This window comes from Equus caballus, chromosome 1, assembly GCF_041296265.1.
Source record: "Equus caballus isolate H_3958 breed thoroughbred chromosome 1, TB-T2T, whole genome shotgun sequence".
NCBI classification, from domain to species: Eukaryota; Metazoa; Chordata; class Mammalia; order Perissodactyla; family Equidae; genus Equus; species Equus caballus.
This window is the reverse complement of record NC_091684.1, coordinates 126,653,860-126,667,180: the sequence shown is the minus strand read 5'-3', so window position 1 is coordinate 126,667,180 and position 13,321 is coordinate 126,653,860. Positions and strand designations below refer to the sequence as shown.

The following is a 13,321-nucleotide window of genomic DNA, read 5'->3' as shown; positions in this document are numbered from 1 at the left end:
GATGGGACACATTCCATGTGAGTCGAGGACACAGGCCCAGTCCCTGCAGTTATGTTGGTGACTTCATGTTCCTGTTAGAAAAGGGGGATCAGCCACAGGGAAGTCGAGTTTCAGCTCTCTGGGTGGATGTGTGTGGTCTGTCTTGCTGCCCTTAGCATGACTCAGTGTTCAGGAAAGAAAACATCACTTCTGGTAATTGATGTAAACTGCAACTACATCAGATCTTTTGGAGCTAGTAATGTCCCCAAGAAAATTATCTATTTTTAAAAATTTGCCTTGAACTGGTCCATTACCGTGTCCCCCGACTACCCCCAGGGGACTTCATGTGTGAGAGTTGGCTATCCCAAGAGCTGTTTGCTAGGCAAGGAGATGCTGTGATTGTCAATGTCCCGAGGGTGCCAGTGCTCCGCGCCTTGCTAATGACTTGATGGGGCTGTTTAGCGTCCTGCAGGCTATCAGGAAGACTGTGTGTGACTGGGAGACAGGGCACGAGCCCTTCAACGACCCAGCCCTGCGGGGCGAGAAGGACCCCAAGAGCGGCTTCGACATCAAAGTGCCCCGGCGAGCTGTGGGACCCTCCAGCACACAGGTTCTTGTCCCCCCTGCTGCCCTGCTCCACCTGTTCCCCTGGGTGCGTTGCCCCTGAGCTGGGGGACAGTAAGCAAGGCCAGGAGCGAAATGACACCACAGCTGTCTGCTGAGCAGATCAAGTGTTGACTGTGTCTTTTCTGCTCCTCTGCCCCTGCTGAAGCGAATCCGGAGCATTAGCATCCTCGTGACTCTCAGATTTGCCCATCTGCGTGCTGAACTTAATGTGACTACATTAACTCCTGTCCCAAAAATGTGGATGAAAGTCTGTGTGTCTGTATTTATGCTGTGTTTCCTGATGGGCGTTTAAATGTATGGTTATAATTTTTATGCTGGGCCTAAAACTGATCATTCCTAAAGACAAAACTTTTGGAAATATAACAACATAACTTTCATGTGTCCCTGGCCTTAAGCCACCACCGCTCTTCTCTCTCCTGGCACATTCAGCCACCCAAGCAGCTTTCCTTGACTCTCCAACCTGATTTAATATTCCCTGTGCTTCCCTCCTCCCCTTTTGGGACTTGGCACTTCTTATTCATCACCTCTCTGTTGAGGGCTTTTATAGTCTCTTTTGCCAGTGTATGAGAGAATTACCAGCAAAGCACGTTGCTGGCTCTATAGGAAACCTCTCAGGTATGTGGGAGGAAGGCATTTGGCCCACTCGAGAAGCATGGGTTCTGGGTCTCTCCAGCGCGCATGCACCCTCCCTGCCCTTCGTCCCCACATGCCTCTTCCCACCCCATGATGTGTGTGTTGTGAACTAACCGTTCTTTCCACCTCTCCCCTGTCTGTCCATGTCTAGCTCTACTTGGTGCGCACCATGGCTGAGTCCTTGAGCTCTGCCGAGCTGCTGAGGCAGCTCAAGTCTCTGGGCATGGAAAGGCTCTTGCATGTAGTAAACGCGTTTCTGAGGCAGTCCTACACCTATCCGCCTCTTTTAACCTTTGGTGGTAAGACTTCCTTTGTTTTCTTGTTGATGTGTACAGCACAGAGGTGAACTTCTCTGCTACCAGTTCTTTCTCCCAAGCATCAGCAACTTGGCCACTTGGATGGGCACCCAGACCCCCTTTGAGGAGCCGGCTAGCAGCGGGCTGCCCACTCCAGCCCGCTCTGGTCAGAGCATGGCAGAGCAGTCCTTCTCTCATGGTTTACCTGAGTTTGGCGTAACTAATGTGTATTTTCTCCCCTACAAATGTTTCCTTGGATGATGCAGCTTTATATGGTGAGAACCATGCTAGAGTCCCTCATTGCAGACAAAAGTGGTTCCAAGAAAACCCTGAGAAGTAGCCTTGAGGGGCCCACCATATTGGACATAGAAAAATTTCATCGAGAGTCATTCTTCTACACTCACTTGATAAATTTCAGTGGTAAGAGATACTGCTGACCAGCGTCCAGCCTAGCATGTTCTAACACTGCTAACACTGTCTAGAATGCTTCCACCTGCCTGACCGTCCCCTGCTGTGGTCCCCTCACGCACCCAGATGGCAACACGTCCTAATCTTCATGCCATTCCCTCGCCTATCGCTTTAAATGCACAGCTGGCCAGAAACTTCCCTCCATGTGATATGGCCCTTAGGAGGGTGAGGGCTGTGGGGCCATGGGGCCGTGGCTGGCCCTGTGACCTGAATACCAAGTTTTTGTAACCCGCACGGAGTCAGAAGCACACGCGAATGTAATCTGTCACCTGGCTCGAGACCAAGACAGTGATAAATGTCAGAAACAGCCCCCAGGGGCAGTGATGTATGGAAGGTGGTAGGTGACCTGACACAGGCAGCCCGCCCTGGGGTGACGCCCTTGACCACAGTGCCAGGTGGATGCCCTTTGTCATCATGGAGTTGTCCATATTTACTCTTGTGCCACAGCCACTTGCTCAGAGTGAGAGGCCTCTGTCTTAGCTAGGGGTGCTGCAGATTTGGAGTAAATTATAGTAAGGCTTTTGTTTTTCACTCCGTGAAAGGATGGAGACATTTTTCTTGAAAAATCTCTCTCTATTTTTCATTAGATAGACCTGCACTGAATATGCATGTAATGCTATGTCTTTATCTTAAGTAAAATAGAGTAATCCTGTTTTTATTTCTCCTTTTAAAAAGGACTTTTTTTTTCTCCCAATCCCACCAAGAGGCTCAGAGGGTTGACAAGTTCCCATTAGTGGGTAGTGGTGTCCAGTGGGGGCGGGACACTTGACTCTGCTCTTTCTGTGAGCCAGAATGTGCAAAGTCCAGGGGAGCTTTGCCTGCAGTCACACTGTGGTTGTGTTGTCCCTAGTGTGAGGTGCCATGCGACCCCTCCCCACTTGTGTCCCCTCCCACATGGCTCAGGGCTGAGAGTGAAGGAGCCAGCTCCTGGCATGTGGCCTCCTGAGATCACCCTGCTGAGTCTTTTTTGCTTGCAGGAGATTAACATGGTGTTGTTTAAATCCTTCAAGAAACACTCCAGCAGTGCTGTGACCTTTCACAGTTGTGGTTCCGAGAGTTCTTCCTGGAGCTGACGATGGGCAGGAGGATCCAGTTCCCCATTGAGATGTCCATGCCTTGGATCCTGACGGACCACATCCTGGAGACCAAGGAGGCATCAATGATGGAGTGAGCGTCCTGTGGGCCAGTCTTGGCTCTCTGTTTATGGTGACCAGGGTCCTTGTTGGCATTTGGGAGCTGGGAGGTGGAGGAAGGGGCCAGACTGTTCTTAGCACTTGAGTTGAGGTCATAATTCTTGGGATACGACTTCAGAGATTAATACAAGTAACAGGTTTCTTGGCTTTGAAATCAAGAGCTCAGGCAGTAGGACTAATTAAGTCCCACCATGTTCAGATGCTGGCCAGGCCCTGGGGACTTAGCTGGGGTCAGGGAGAGAAGATGTGGCCTGGCCTGTCACATGGCAGAGCCTCCAGCACAGACAAATTTGAAGGAGGAAGTGTTGATTGGACAGCTTTGTTCTGAGGTCAGGGCTCAGGGCCAGGACAGGGCTCAAAGACTTTCAAAATATGAAGTCCATGGAGGGAAAGTAATAGAAAAATGGGTGTCTTGTGGTGACCAGATCAGGGACTGACCCAGCAGCTGCTTCTGTTTGCAGGGCGAATGGTTAGCACCTCACCTTTGCCCATGCATGTCAGTTCTCACGTGGCGCCCGGGAGGATGGCCTTCCACTTTCTCTGGAGTGGCCATGGCATCTATTCTGCAGTGTCAGAGATGGTATGAGGAGAACAGAGACCCAACACAGAAGAGACCCAACACAGAGGTGTTGGTGTGCCTCTGTGTCATGCTTCTGGGATTGGGCATGGCCCTGCTGCGCATGTGGCCTCCCCTTGCCAAGCAGGAGTGGTTTGGTACCCTCAGAGGGAACTTACTCCTGGAGACCATTGGCCACCGCCTTTTGTCCAGACATGGGTCAGGGAGAGAGGGGCTTTTGGCTACACTGGACATGGTCATGGTCAACTGTGGGACCCAGGACCTTCATATATTTTTCTTTTTAAGTCAGTGTGTTCTTAAAAATAAGAAAATAACTTACTTTTGCGGTTATAGAAAATACCACCTACTTGTGGTGAAAGCTTTGACACAAGACAAGTGAGAAGCTGCAGTTATAGGAGACCCTTATGGATCTACCAGGTGCCTGGGCATGGCCTGAGTAAGGCATCCCCCCCTTGGAATAGGCCGGGCTGGCGTGAGTGCACCATCAGGGCCCTCGGCAAGAACCGAGTTTGGTGTTTGAAGTAAGAGAGCATTTTCCTCACGTGAGAGGACAATAGTAAAAGTTAAGTTTCTGGAGGTGTGTAGGGCGTGAGAGCCAAGAAGCCCTGTGTGGGAGGCTGGCTGACTGCTCGTCCCTCTGCAGGTACGTCCTCTACTCCCTGGACCTGTACAAGGACAGTGCCCACTACGCCCTCACCAGGTTCAACAAGCAGTTTCTCTACGACGAAATTGAGGCAGAGGTGAGGGCCCAGGCACTGTAAACAAACTTTCTTTCATTTTCCTTTTCCTCTGATATTAGAGGAAGCAAACTTTCTTTATAATACAAGGAAGTTTAAACAATGGATTGAACTTTTGAAATAAACATTTTGGGATGAACCCTTCTATCTGCACTTTTCTCTGTGCATCTGCACGTGTGATGATTGGGGTCCTACCACATAAGCTGTGGGGTGACATACTTCTTCACTTGACAGCATGTCACAAGCACTTCTCTATCCTCACTGTCTTTGGTTATAGACACGGTCTAAAGCATCTTAAAGAAGATGCCCTGAACCAAGCCCTGTTTTATTTCTTTCATTTTAACTTTTTATTTTTCCTATTATAAATAATGCTTTGATTAACTTCTGGGCACACAATTTTTTAGTTGTGTTGGATTATTTCTCGAGGACAAATTCCTACAAGTGGAATTATTAAGTCTATATATACACAACTAAGGAGATCAATCTTATTTTCTAGCTTAAGATTTAAGAGAACTTAACCTCAACAAATTGTATTGTGCAGCTGGGTCTCCTTCTCCACCTCCTCACAAAGACCACCAGAAAGCGCTTCTTTAGGGAGCTCTCATGGGCTCCTGGGTAATGCAGGGTGGGCGCAGGGCAGAGACCTGCAGGTCCTGGGGCCACTCTCCTCTGAGCACACGGTGTTCTCATCACAGTTCCGGGGCAGGGTGCTAGCCCCCTTTGCGAGTGAGGATATGGTTTCGAGGGTGAAGTTGCAAGGCTGTCTCCACCCTGTGTCTCCTAACTGACCTCAGTGTCCAGAGCAGCCAGCCCTGTGTCTGTGTCTCCTGAGAAACAGCCTGCTGGCAGAAGCTGCCCCCAGAGTGGGGACCCCAAATGCAATGCACATTAACCCCTTGGGAACACAAGATGAAGAGAGACTTTTTCATATTCCTTTGAGAGCAGAGAATAGGAGCATTTTTCTCCATCAGTAAGAAAGGTCTGATGTTATTTTCACTGGCTGTGCAGTGGCTACTCCTGGCCACAGCATAATATGTTTAATCTGCTGTTGTTGGACAATAAGGTGGCTTCTTGTTTCTCTTTCCTAGTAAGAACCTCTGTTATTGCCTTTTTTTTTTTTGAGGAAGATTAGCCCTGAGCTAACATCACTGCCAATCCTCCTCTTTTTGCTGAGGAAGACTGGCCCTGAGCTAACATCCATGCTCATCTTCCTCCACTTTATATGTGGGACGCCTGCCACAGCATGGCTTGACAAGCGGTACACAGGTCCACACCCAGGATCTGAACCAGCGAACCCCGGGCTGCTGAAGCAGAACACGTGAACTTAACCACTGCGCTACTGGGCTGGCCCAAGTTGCCTTTTTTTAAAATTTTACATCCCAGGACTTATTTATAATGGGAAATTTGTACCTTTTGATCACCTTCACCCATTTTGCCACCCCCCCCCCCCCCCCCCGCTTTGGCAACCATCAATCTGTTCTTTGTATCTATGAGCTCAGTTTCCTTTTTTAGATTCCACATATAAGTGAGCTCCTATGGTATTTGTCTTTCCCTGTCTGACTTATTTCACTTAGCATAATGTCCTCAAGGCCCGTCCATATTGTCACAAGATGGCAAGGTTTTTTCTTTTTTATGACTGAATAATATTCCTTCGTGTGTGTGTATGTGTGTGTACTACATCTTCTTCATCCGTTTATCCATTGGTGGACTCTTAGGTTGTTTCCATGTCTTGCGTTTTGTAAATAATGCTGCAGTGAACATGGGGGTATAGATATCTGTTCAAGACGGTAATTTCCTGTCCTTCATATGTATACCCAGAAGTAGAATGGCTGAATCAAAAGAGGTTTTTTGGTGTTATTTGATATTGATTTAGGGAATCAATCTAATACATGCTCTCTTTTTCTTCAGGTGAATCTGTGCTTTGACCAATTTGTTTACAAGCTGGCAGACCAGATCTTTGCATATTATAAGATCATGGCTGGAAGGTGAGTATATGCCTTGTTATTTGAGTATGAAATTTTGGGTAACTTGACATGACATTTCCATTAAAATTCACAGCGTGTGAGAAACATCTTCTTTTCCTTCCGTACTAGCTTGCTTCTTGATAAACGGTTACGATCAGAATGCAAGAATCAGGGGGCGACAATCCATCTCCCGCCATCTAACCGCTATGAGACGCTCCTCAAGCAGAGGCACGTGCAGGTGAGCCAGGCTTCTGGGCATGGCGAGGTGTGGAGCTGGCACTGGAAATAGTGGGCTTTTCTTAGACTCACTAGGTTTTAATAGACGTCATATGTTATGTGACTGTGGGAACATCCTTATAAAATGTTAAGATTTTAAAGACAAACAGTTTCTCTTAGCTAACCTGAAACACAAGGGAAGACCTGTAGCGCTCTGCACCCGCACCTGCCTGGGCCCCCACTGCAAGCTCAGCCTCACAGGGCTTGGCTCCTCTCCAGGAGCCCAAAAGCCAGAGCTTATAAGAATGAAGGTGAGAAACAATTAATTGTCAGCTCAGAGTGTCAGAGAGGCGCTTTCCCTTGGCCAGCACAAAGAATACAGTGCTTGTTTTTTGTTTCTTTAAAAACAGTATGTATACATCACAAAAAAATTAGGAAGATAGAGAAAACCCTGGGGAAAATTCCATGTAATTGTGACTACAGATAACAACCATTCACATTTTGGGACATTTTCCACCAAGGTTTTGTCTGTTTCTATGCTATTGAAATGATATTGAGGTACACATATGTTTGTAGACTCTGAACAAGAGGTGGGGTAATTTTCTTCCTCATTGTTAGAACTCTGGAGAGCAGGTGTGCACAGGCAGCTCTGTGCTGGGAGATGGTCATGAGCACCATCCTGAGGGGTGTGCTCACTGACAGACCTCATTCTCCAGGGTCTCTGGTGAGGCTTGGGATTTCTGCCCGAGATGTAAGCATAAGTTCAATGCAAAGGACACTGCAAAAGTTCTTTACGGCTTTGACTTGCAGAATTTCAGCTCCAGCAAGGTAGGGCATTTGGTTGTGACACCTGTATATATAATTTCATCTAAAATGTTTACAGTTTTGTACAGTATTTATTTGTTTTATCTTTTAGAATTGGTTTCTGGAGGGTGTATGTCTGTATATTTTCTTGCTTGCTTGTTTTTGTTGTTCACTCTTTCTGCCCTCTCCGTACCCCAGCTCCTGGGCAGGTCCATAGACCTCAATCGTCTGATTACTCAGCGTGTCTCCGCAGCCATGTATAAGTCTCTGGAACTGGCAATTGGACGCTTTGAGAGTGAGGACCTGACATCAATAGTGGTAAGTGCTCTCCCCTTTCTCAGGCTCCATAGATTTGGGGGAGACTGGCTGCAAGGATTTAAGCTGATTTTACTATGTCCTTACTGATAAATTGAACCAATCGTAGGTTCACTTTTTGCACAGAAATCAAAAAGTATGCACTAACGGAGCTTCAGCTATCCTGGGTATGTTTTTAAGCATCTGCTGTTAGTATTCACAGTACTAAATTGACTTCAAAGAACACTCAATCTCAGTCTCGAATAAATTACACCTAACTATGGCAAAAGAATGAAAGGAGAAAAGTTTTAAAAATCAACAAGAAATGAAGACAGAGATAAAGGATTTGAGAGAAAAATGTATAGAAGATAGACCGTGAAGATCCAACATAGATGGCATAGGGGTCCCTGAAGAAGAAAACCAGAGCAATGGATGCAACAAATATTAAAGTTGTATTTCAAGAAAATATTGATTAAAAAACACACTATAAATATATATTAAAAGCATGCATCATGTGCCTGGTAAAACTGACCCAGAGTGGCAACACCAAGGAATATTGCAGTAAAAGTATTGGACTTTAGAGGAAAAGAAAAAGTCCTCTGGGTATCTGAGCAGAGCAGTCAGGGAAGGAAAATCCGATTGTCCTCAAACCGCTGCCAGCAGCTCTTTGTGCCAGAAGCCAAGGAAAGGAAGTGGGAAGTAAGGATTTTGTGCCAGGCCAAATCGATCTTCCAAGAATGATGGCTGCACACCAATGGTAGTGAACATGCCAGAAGTCAAGGAAGATTCTTCTTTACTAGAGAAGCAGCTTTGGGCAGGAGAATGTAAGAAGCCTTGGTGGGGTGAGGGGCTGTCGCCTCAGGACACACTAAAAGATTGAGCTTCCCCAAGTAGGGTCTTGGACCATGGCATTTTAATTGTCATTGGCCATATATGATTTGGATTGAAATCATCGGTCAAGACTTTGACCTAGACCTGCACTGCCCATTACAAATATAATGCAAGCCACATAGATCATTTTAAATTTAATCACAGTCACATTAGACAAGGAAAAAGAAATAGGTGAAATTAATTTTAATAATCTATTCTGTTTAACCCAATATATCCAAAAATTAACAATTCAACATGTAATCATTATAAAAATATTATTGACACAGGTGTCTTACATTCTTTGTCTTCATACTCGTTTTTTGAAATCTGGTGTGTATCTCACATACACAGCACACCTCAGTTTGGACCAGCCACATTCTTGTTCCTATATGTGGCCAGTGGCTGCTGCAGGGGACAGCGCAGACCTAGGCAGGTTTTTATGAGCAATCAGTGTGAAAGCTCCTGTGAACATGCTTGCCAGCTCTGCCACACTGTTGTGCTTATGAATAACCCCAGGTGCATTGGAGAAGGTGACTCAGGCTAACAGTGAGTACATATGTGGTGGTGGACACGTCCCAGTGGTCTCTGACCTGTAAGGTGGTTGGAGGCCAGTGGTGTGCAGGGGGGAAGTGACTGCAGTGGAAAAGGACAATGGCCCTGTAGGGGTGACCATGGTAAGGAGGGGCATTTTAAAGGCAGTAGGGAGGGCATAATGAATTTAGGTGTGAGAAGCAAGCTTGTGTTGCCTATCAGACCCTGCCATGTCTTGGTGTAGCTTGCTTGCCCCTCCTTGGTATGGGCACTGTTTTTGGCCTCTCCCCCACCCCTGCCACCACCATCAGAGCACTGTCTGTGTGGAGAATGAAGGTCACTGTGCTGGGCCCAGTTCTGTCCTCGCACCCTGTCTTTGTGGTCCCTAGGAGCTGGACGGCCTCTTGGAAATCAACCGCATGACCCACAAGCTGCTCAGCAGGTACCTGACACTGGACAGCTTTGACGCCATGTTCCGGGAGGCCAACCACAACGTGTCGGCACCTTACGGGAGAATCACCCTCCATGTCTTCTGGGAACTCAACTATGACTTCCTGCCCAACTACTGCTACAATGGCTCTACCAACCGGTGAGCGTGCTGCCTCACAGATGGTTCCCGATGCTTCTGCCAAATGATATCTAGACAAGATGGTCTCAGACCTTCCAGTATGTCCACTGGGTCACCACCGCCCCTTCTTCTGTGCCCATCAGGATACTCAGGCCCTCCTGGTCTCGTCCATTTTGCATGTGCATCCCTGGGCTAGCCGTTGGGCGTCTGGTCGTGGCTTTGCAGTGGAGACTGCATGGCAAGCCAGAGTTCCTGTCTAGGGCACTTGCTTGTGGCTTAGGGTGGCATCTCATGCACGTGAACAGCGGCTGCCGGGTCTGCATCCCCTCCACAGTTTTAAGTCTCCCTGACATTGGACTGTGGTGGGTGACTCTACTTTTCATGGTTCGATTCTGGGATATCGGGGTGTGTGAGGATCTGTCAGTTAGCCACCCTCCCACCCTCCTACCATTTTACTGCTATGTTGAACAGCACAAAATAGCCACTTGGATGATGGGACGGTTGAGAGCAGCAGTTTCATGTGGTCCAGCCTCATGATACAGCCCCAAGTCCTGGATGGCCCTGCCTTGGCCTCCATGCACTGGGCCACCATCTATAGGAGATTTGTTCTCTCTGCACTTAGCTTGGTTCCATCTCTGCGTCAGCACATGCCAGGGACATGGCGTGAGTGTATGTGTGTGTGAGTGTATGTGAGAGAGAAAATGTGGGTGTGTGAGTGAGAGCACATGTGAGTGTGTGAGAATAAACATGGATGTGTGAATGTGCATGAGAGTGTGTGAGTGTAAGAGCTAGAAAGTTTAGGTATGAGGGTGTGTGTGCATTTGTGACAGTGTGTGTGAGTGTTACGACCACTTTTTAAAAATAAGCGTGTTCTATTTTGTTTTGCTTTGCTCCTGGATCTGAACATCCACCATGTATTAGCTGAATTGTTACTCACTTTCAGACCCAGAGTTTTGGGTCTCAAGAGGGGGTGCTGAGCTCTGATTGTACCTGCTGTTGCCATTGTCAGTTGGGGCTCCAGGGTTGGATTTCCCTGGGGTGGCAGGCCTGTCCCCAGGTGCATGGAGCTGTTCCGTCAGAGCCATTGGCCCAGCCCCAGGTGGCTGATGCCCATCCCCAGGCAGCGGTGGTGGGGACATGGCCATGGCCTCCAGAACCGTGGGCGGAGGAGCCTGGCTGGGTACAGTCCGCTGGGAGCAAACGTTAGAGACGACTACTCCCTGTTTAACTTCCTTTTAAGGTGCCTAGTTTCGTGAAACAGATATTTTTCAAGTTGTTATAGAGTCTGAATTAACTGAAAATATATTTTTGTTACACAAATAATGCATGATACTTACAGAAAAGCTAGAGATCATATGTGTGTGTGTGTCTATATATGTCTATATATATCTCACTCTCTATATAGGGAAAAATTGTATATGGAGGAAAAATAATTAAATCCCCAGAGATTTCCCTTGTAAAAAAATGTGTGTATCTTGTAGAGTTTTTGCCATACGGTTAAACATGCATAGGTACTTTTATTTTGCACAAATGGGTGCTATTAGGCATACTGTTATATACACATTCTTTTTCCAGGTGATGTATCAGGAGGAGCATCGTTCTGTGTTAGTGAGGATGCGTATATGGTCCTTCTGCATCTGAGAATCCGTTTAAGCGATGGCCAGTGTTCGCAGGGTTCTCTTTGTTTTGGTTGGTCCATTGAAACCTTTGGGAGTGATTTCTGTTAGCTTTCCTTAAATCATTTTTGCCTCATGTTAGAACTGGCATCTCCAAAGGTGAAGTGTAACAGAACCCCACTGTCAGTGGGCTGAGAAAAGGTGTTCCAATGGGGTCAGAATCAGGCAACACAGGGAGTTGTGATTTTTTGTATTATTTTAGATGGTATTTTTGATTATCTAGCATTTTGTCATCCTTTAAAAGATTTCCCAGAGATCTGGGAACAGTTGAAGATGTTCCCTGTGTGCCTGCTGCACTGAGTATGTCCACACAGCTCTGGCCTGTCCTGGTCTCCTTGGTGACAGGTCAGTGGGTGGAGCCCTGAGAAATGAAGAGGGGTGATGGACCACAGGGAAAGGTCAGGGTTACGTGATGATGACATTCAGCAGGTGCCCTGAACCCTTCTGCTGAGTTGTTGTGTTTTCTGAAAGACACTCCAGGCTTCTGAACGAAAGTTGGGTAAGGAGTGTGGAGCTAGGGAAACAGATCAGATTCTGAGGCCCCGCCTGCCAAGTTGGCTCATGTGGGTGTCCTCACCCTGCTTGGGGATGATGATGGAGAACCTCCCACTGTCCAAGGCCATCTGACCTGCTGGCAGCGGGAGTCTCACTCTCGAAGACAGAGTTGTCAGGGCTCAGGTCGAGAAGTTGGCGCTGTGTAACCCAGTGACCTGACGGAGAGTCGAAAACCTCCAGGCCAGCGTTGACTGTAGGGCCTTGGTGGAACTGTCTGTGTGATGAACTTTGAGGCATCCAGTTAGATAAACAGAAGAGGCACCAGGTGGTACCTCAGCCCTCTGTTCCCTGATTGCACACAACACGTCTAACATAAATGACAGCAAGCCGAAGAGACAGCACTGGGTGTCTTCGTCTGTTGTGGCATATGTCCCCCACGGGCCCATGAGGCACTGTGACCATTCCTGTTTGTGGAGCAGACACAAAGACCTGGGAGAGTATGAGTGGGCCCTACTTGGGCAGCAGGAGGCCGCTCTACCCACCGAGGCTCCTCGAGAGCTGTATGCCCTCCTTGAGCAGCTAGTTGATCACATCTGGAGCTAGTTTCACATGTCGGGGTTGCTACCCTCAGGGCACATCTGTTAACAAGGGCCAGCATGAAGTGACCTCATCCTCCTTGGGCCCTGAGATGCCATTCGGAGGGAGCCCTATCTGTCACAGGGGCCTCTCCTCCCCAGAGGAGCTCTGCTTTACTTGGGGGACCTCCACCTTTACATTCCTGTTGACAAATGCCATTACTTCTGTATTTTTAACGGGTCTTCCAGTGGGATCATTATAGCTTCCATGATGTGGAAAAGGCGTTTTAAAATAGCATTTTGTGTGTCCAAGTTATATATGGAAACCTGAGAAGACAGACAAACCTGTGCCACCCAGTATTTTAACTCTATGTCTGAGGGTTTCTGAGAGCTGCTTAAGGGAAACCAGAACTTCACTTGTTGCTCCACGTATCTGCTTAATTTGCTGCTTATTTCCGATGCTTCTGCCTGGTGACTCTGGGGAGTGGCATAGGGTGGCCTGTGACTTAAAAATAACCAAAAATAACCTGACAGCTAATAATTGTGTGACAGTGCTATGACCCTGGAAACAGGGCAGCAGTTGGGACAGAGTCAGGCCTCTGGCCAGCAGACCACAGAGGGAGGGTGTGTCCTCAGTCACTTTGTCCCATCACTGGCGATGTTAACTTCTGCCCTTGGTTAGGGTGGTGGCTGCCAGATTTCTCCCTAGCTTGTTAACCATTTTATGTTTGAAATTTATAAGTAATTTATAGGGAGATAATTTGAGACTGCAAATAAACTGTTCCTTGTTAAAATTTGGTCCACTTGTTTTAGCAGCT

General features: G+C 47.5%; 1 protein-coding gene across 2 annotated transcripts in view; it reads left to right on the top strand.

The window, feature by feature from the left end:
- Positions 1–13,321, top strand: part of LOC138917134 (cytoplasmic FMR1-interacting protein 1-like) — an 87,785-nt gene that overhangs the window by 52,235 nt on the left and 22,229 nt on the right. The window contains exons 15-22 of one of the 2 annotated variants that reach the window (XM_070231936.1): positions 442–589; positions 1,802–1,955; positions 3,014–3,170; positions 4,417–4,513; positions 6,419–6,495; positions 6,604–6,712; positions 7,693–7,812; positions 9,579–9,778. In XM_070231936.1, coding sequence (XP_070088037.1) covers positions 442–589; positions 1,802–1,955; positions 3,014–3,170; positions 4,417–4,513; positions 6,419–6,495; positions 6,604–6,712; positions 7,693–7,812; positions 9,579–9,778 — 1,062 coding nt within the window. Of the gene's footprint in view, positions 1–441; positions 590–1,390; positions 1,539–1,801; positions 1,956–3,013; positions 3,171–4,416; positions 4,514–6,418; positions 6,496–6,603; positions 6,713–7,692; positions 7,813–9,578; positions 9,779–13,321 lie in introns of both variants that reach the window. The other variant, XM_070231938.1, reaches the window with a different exon arrangement.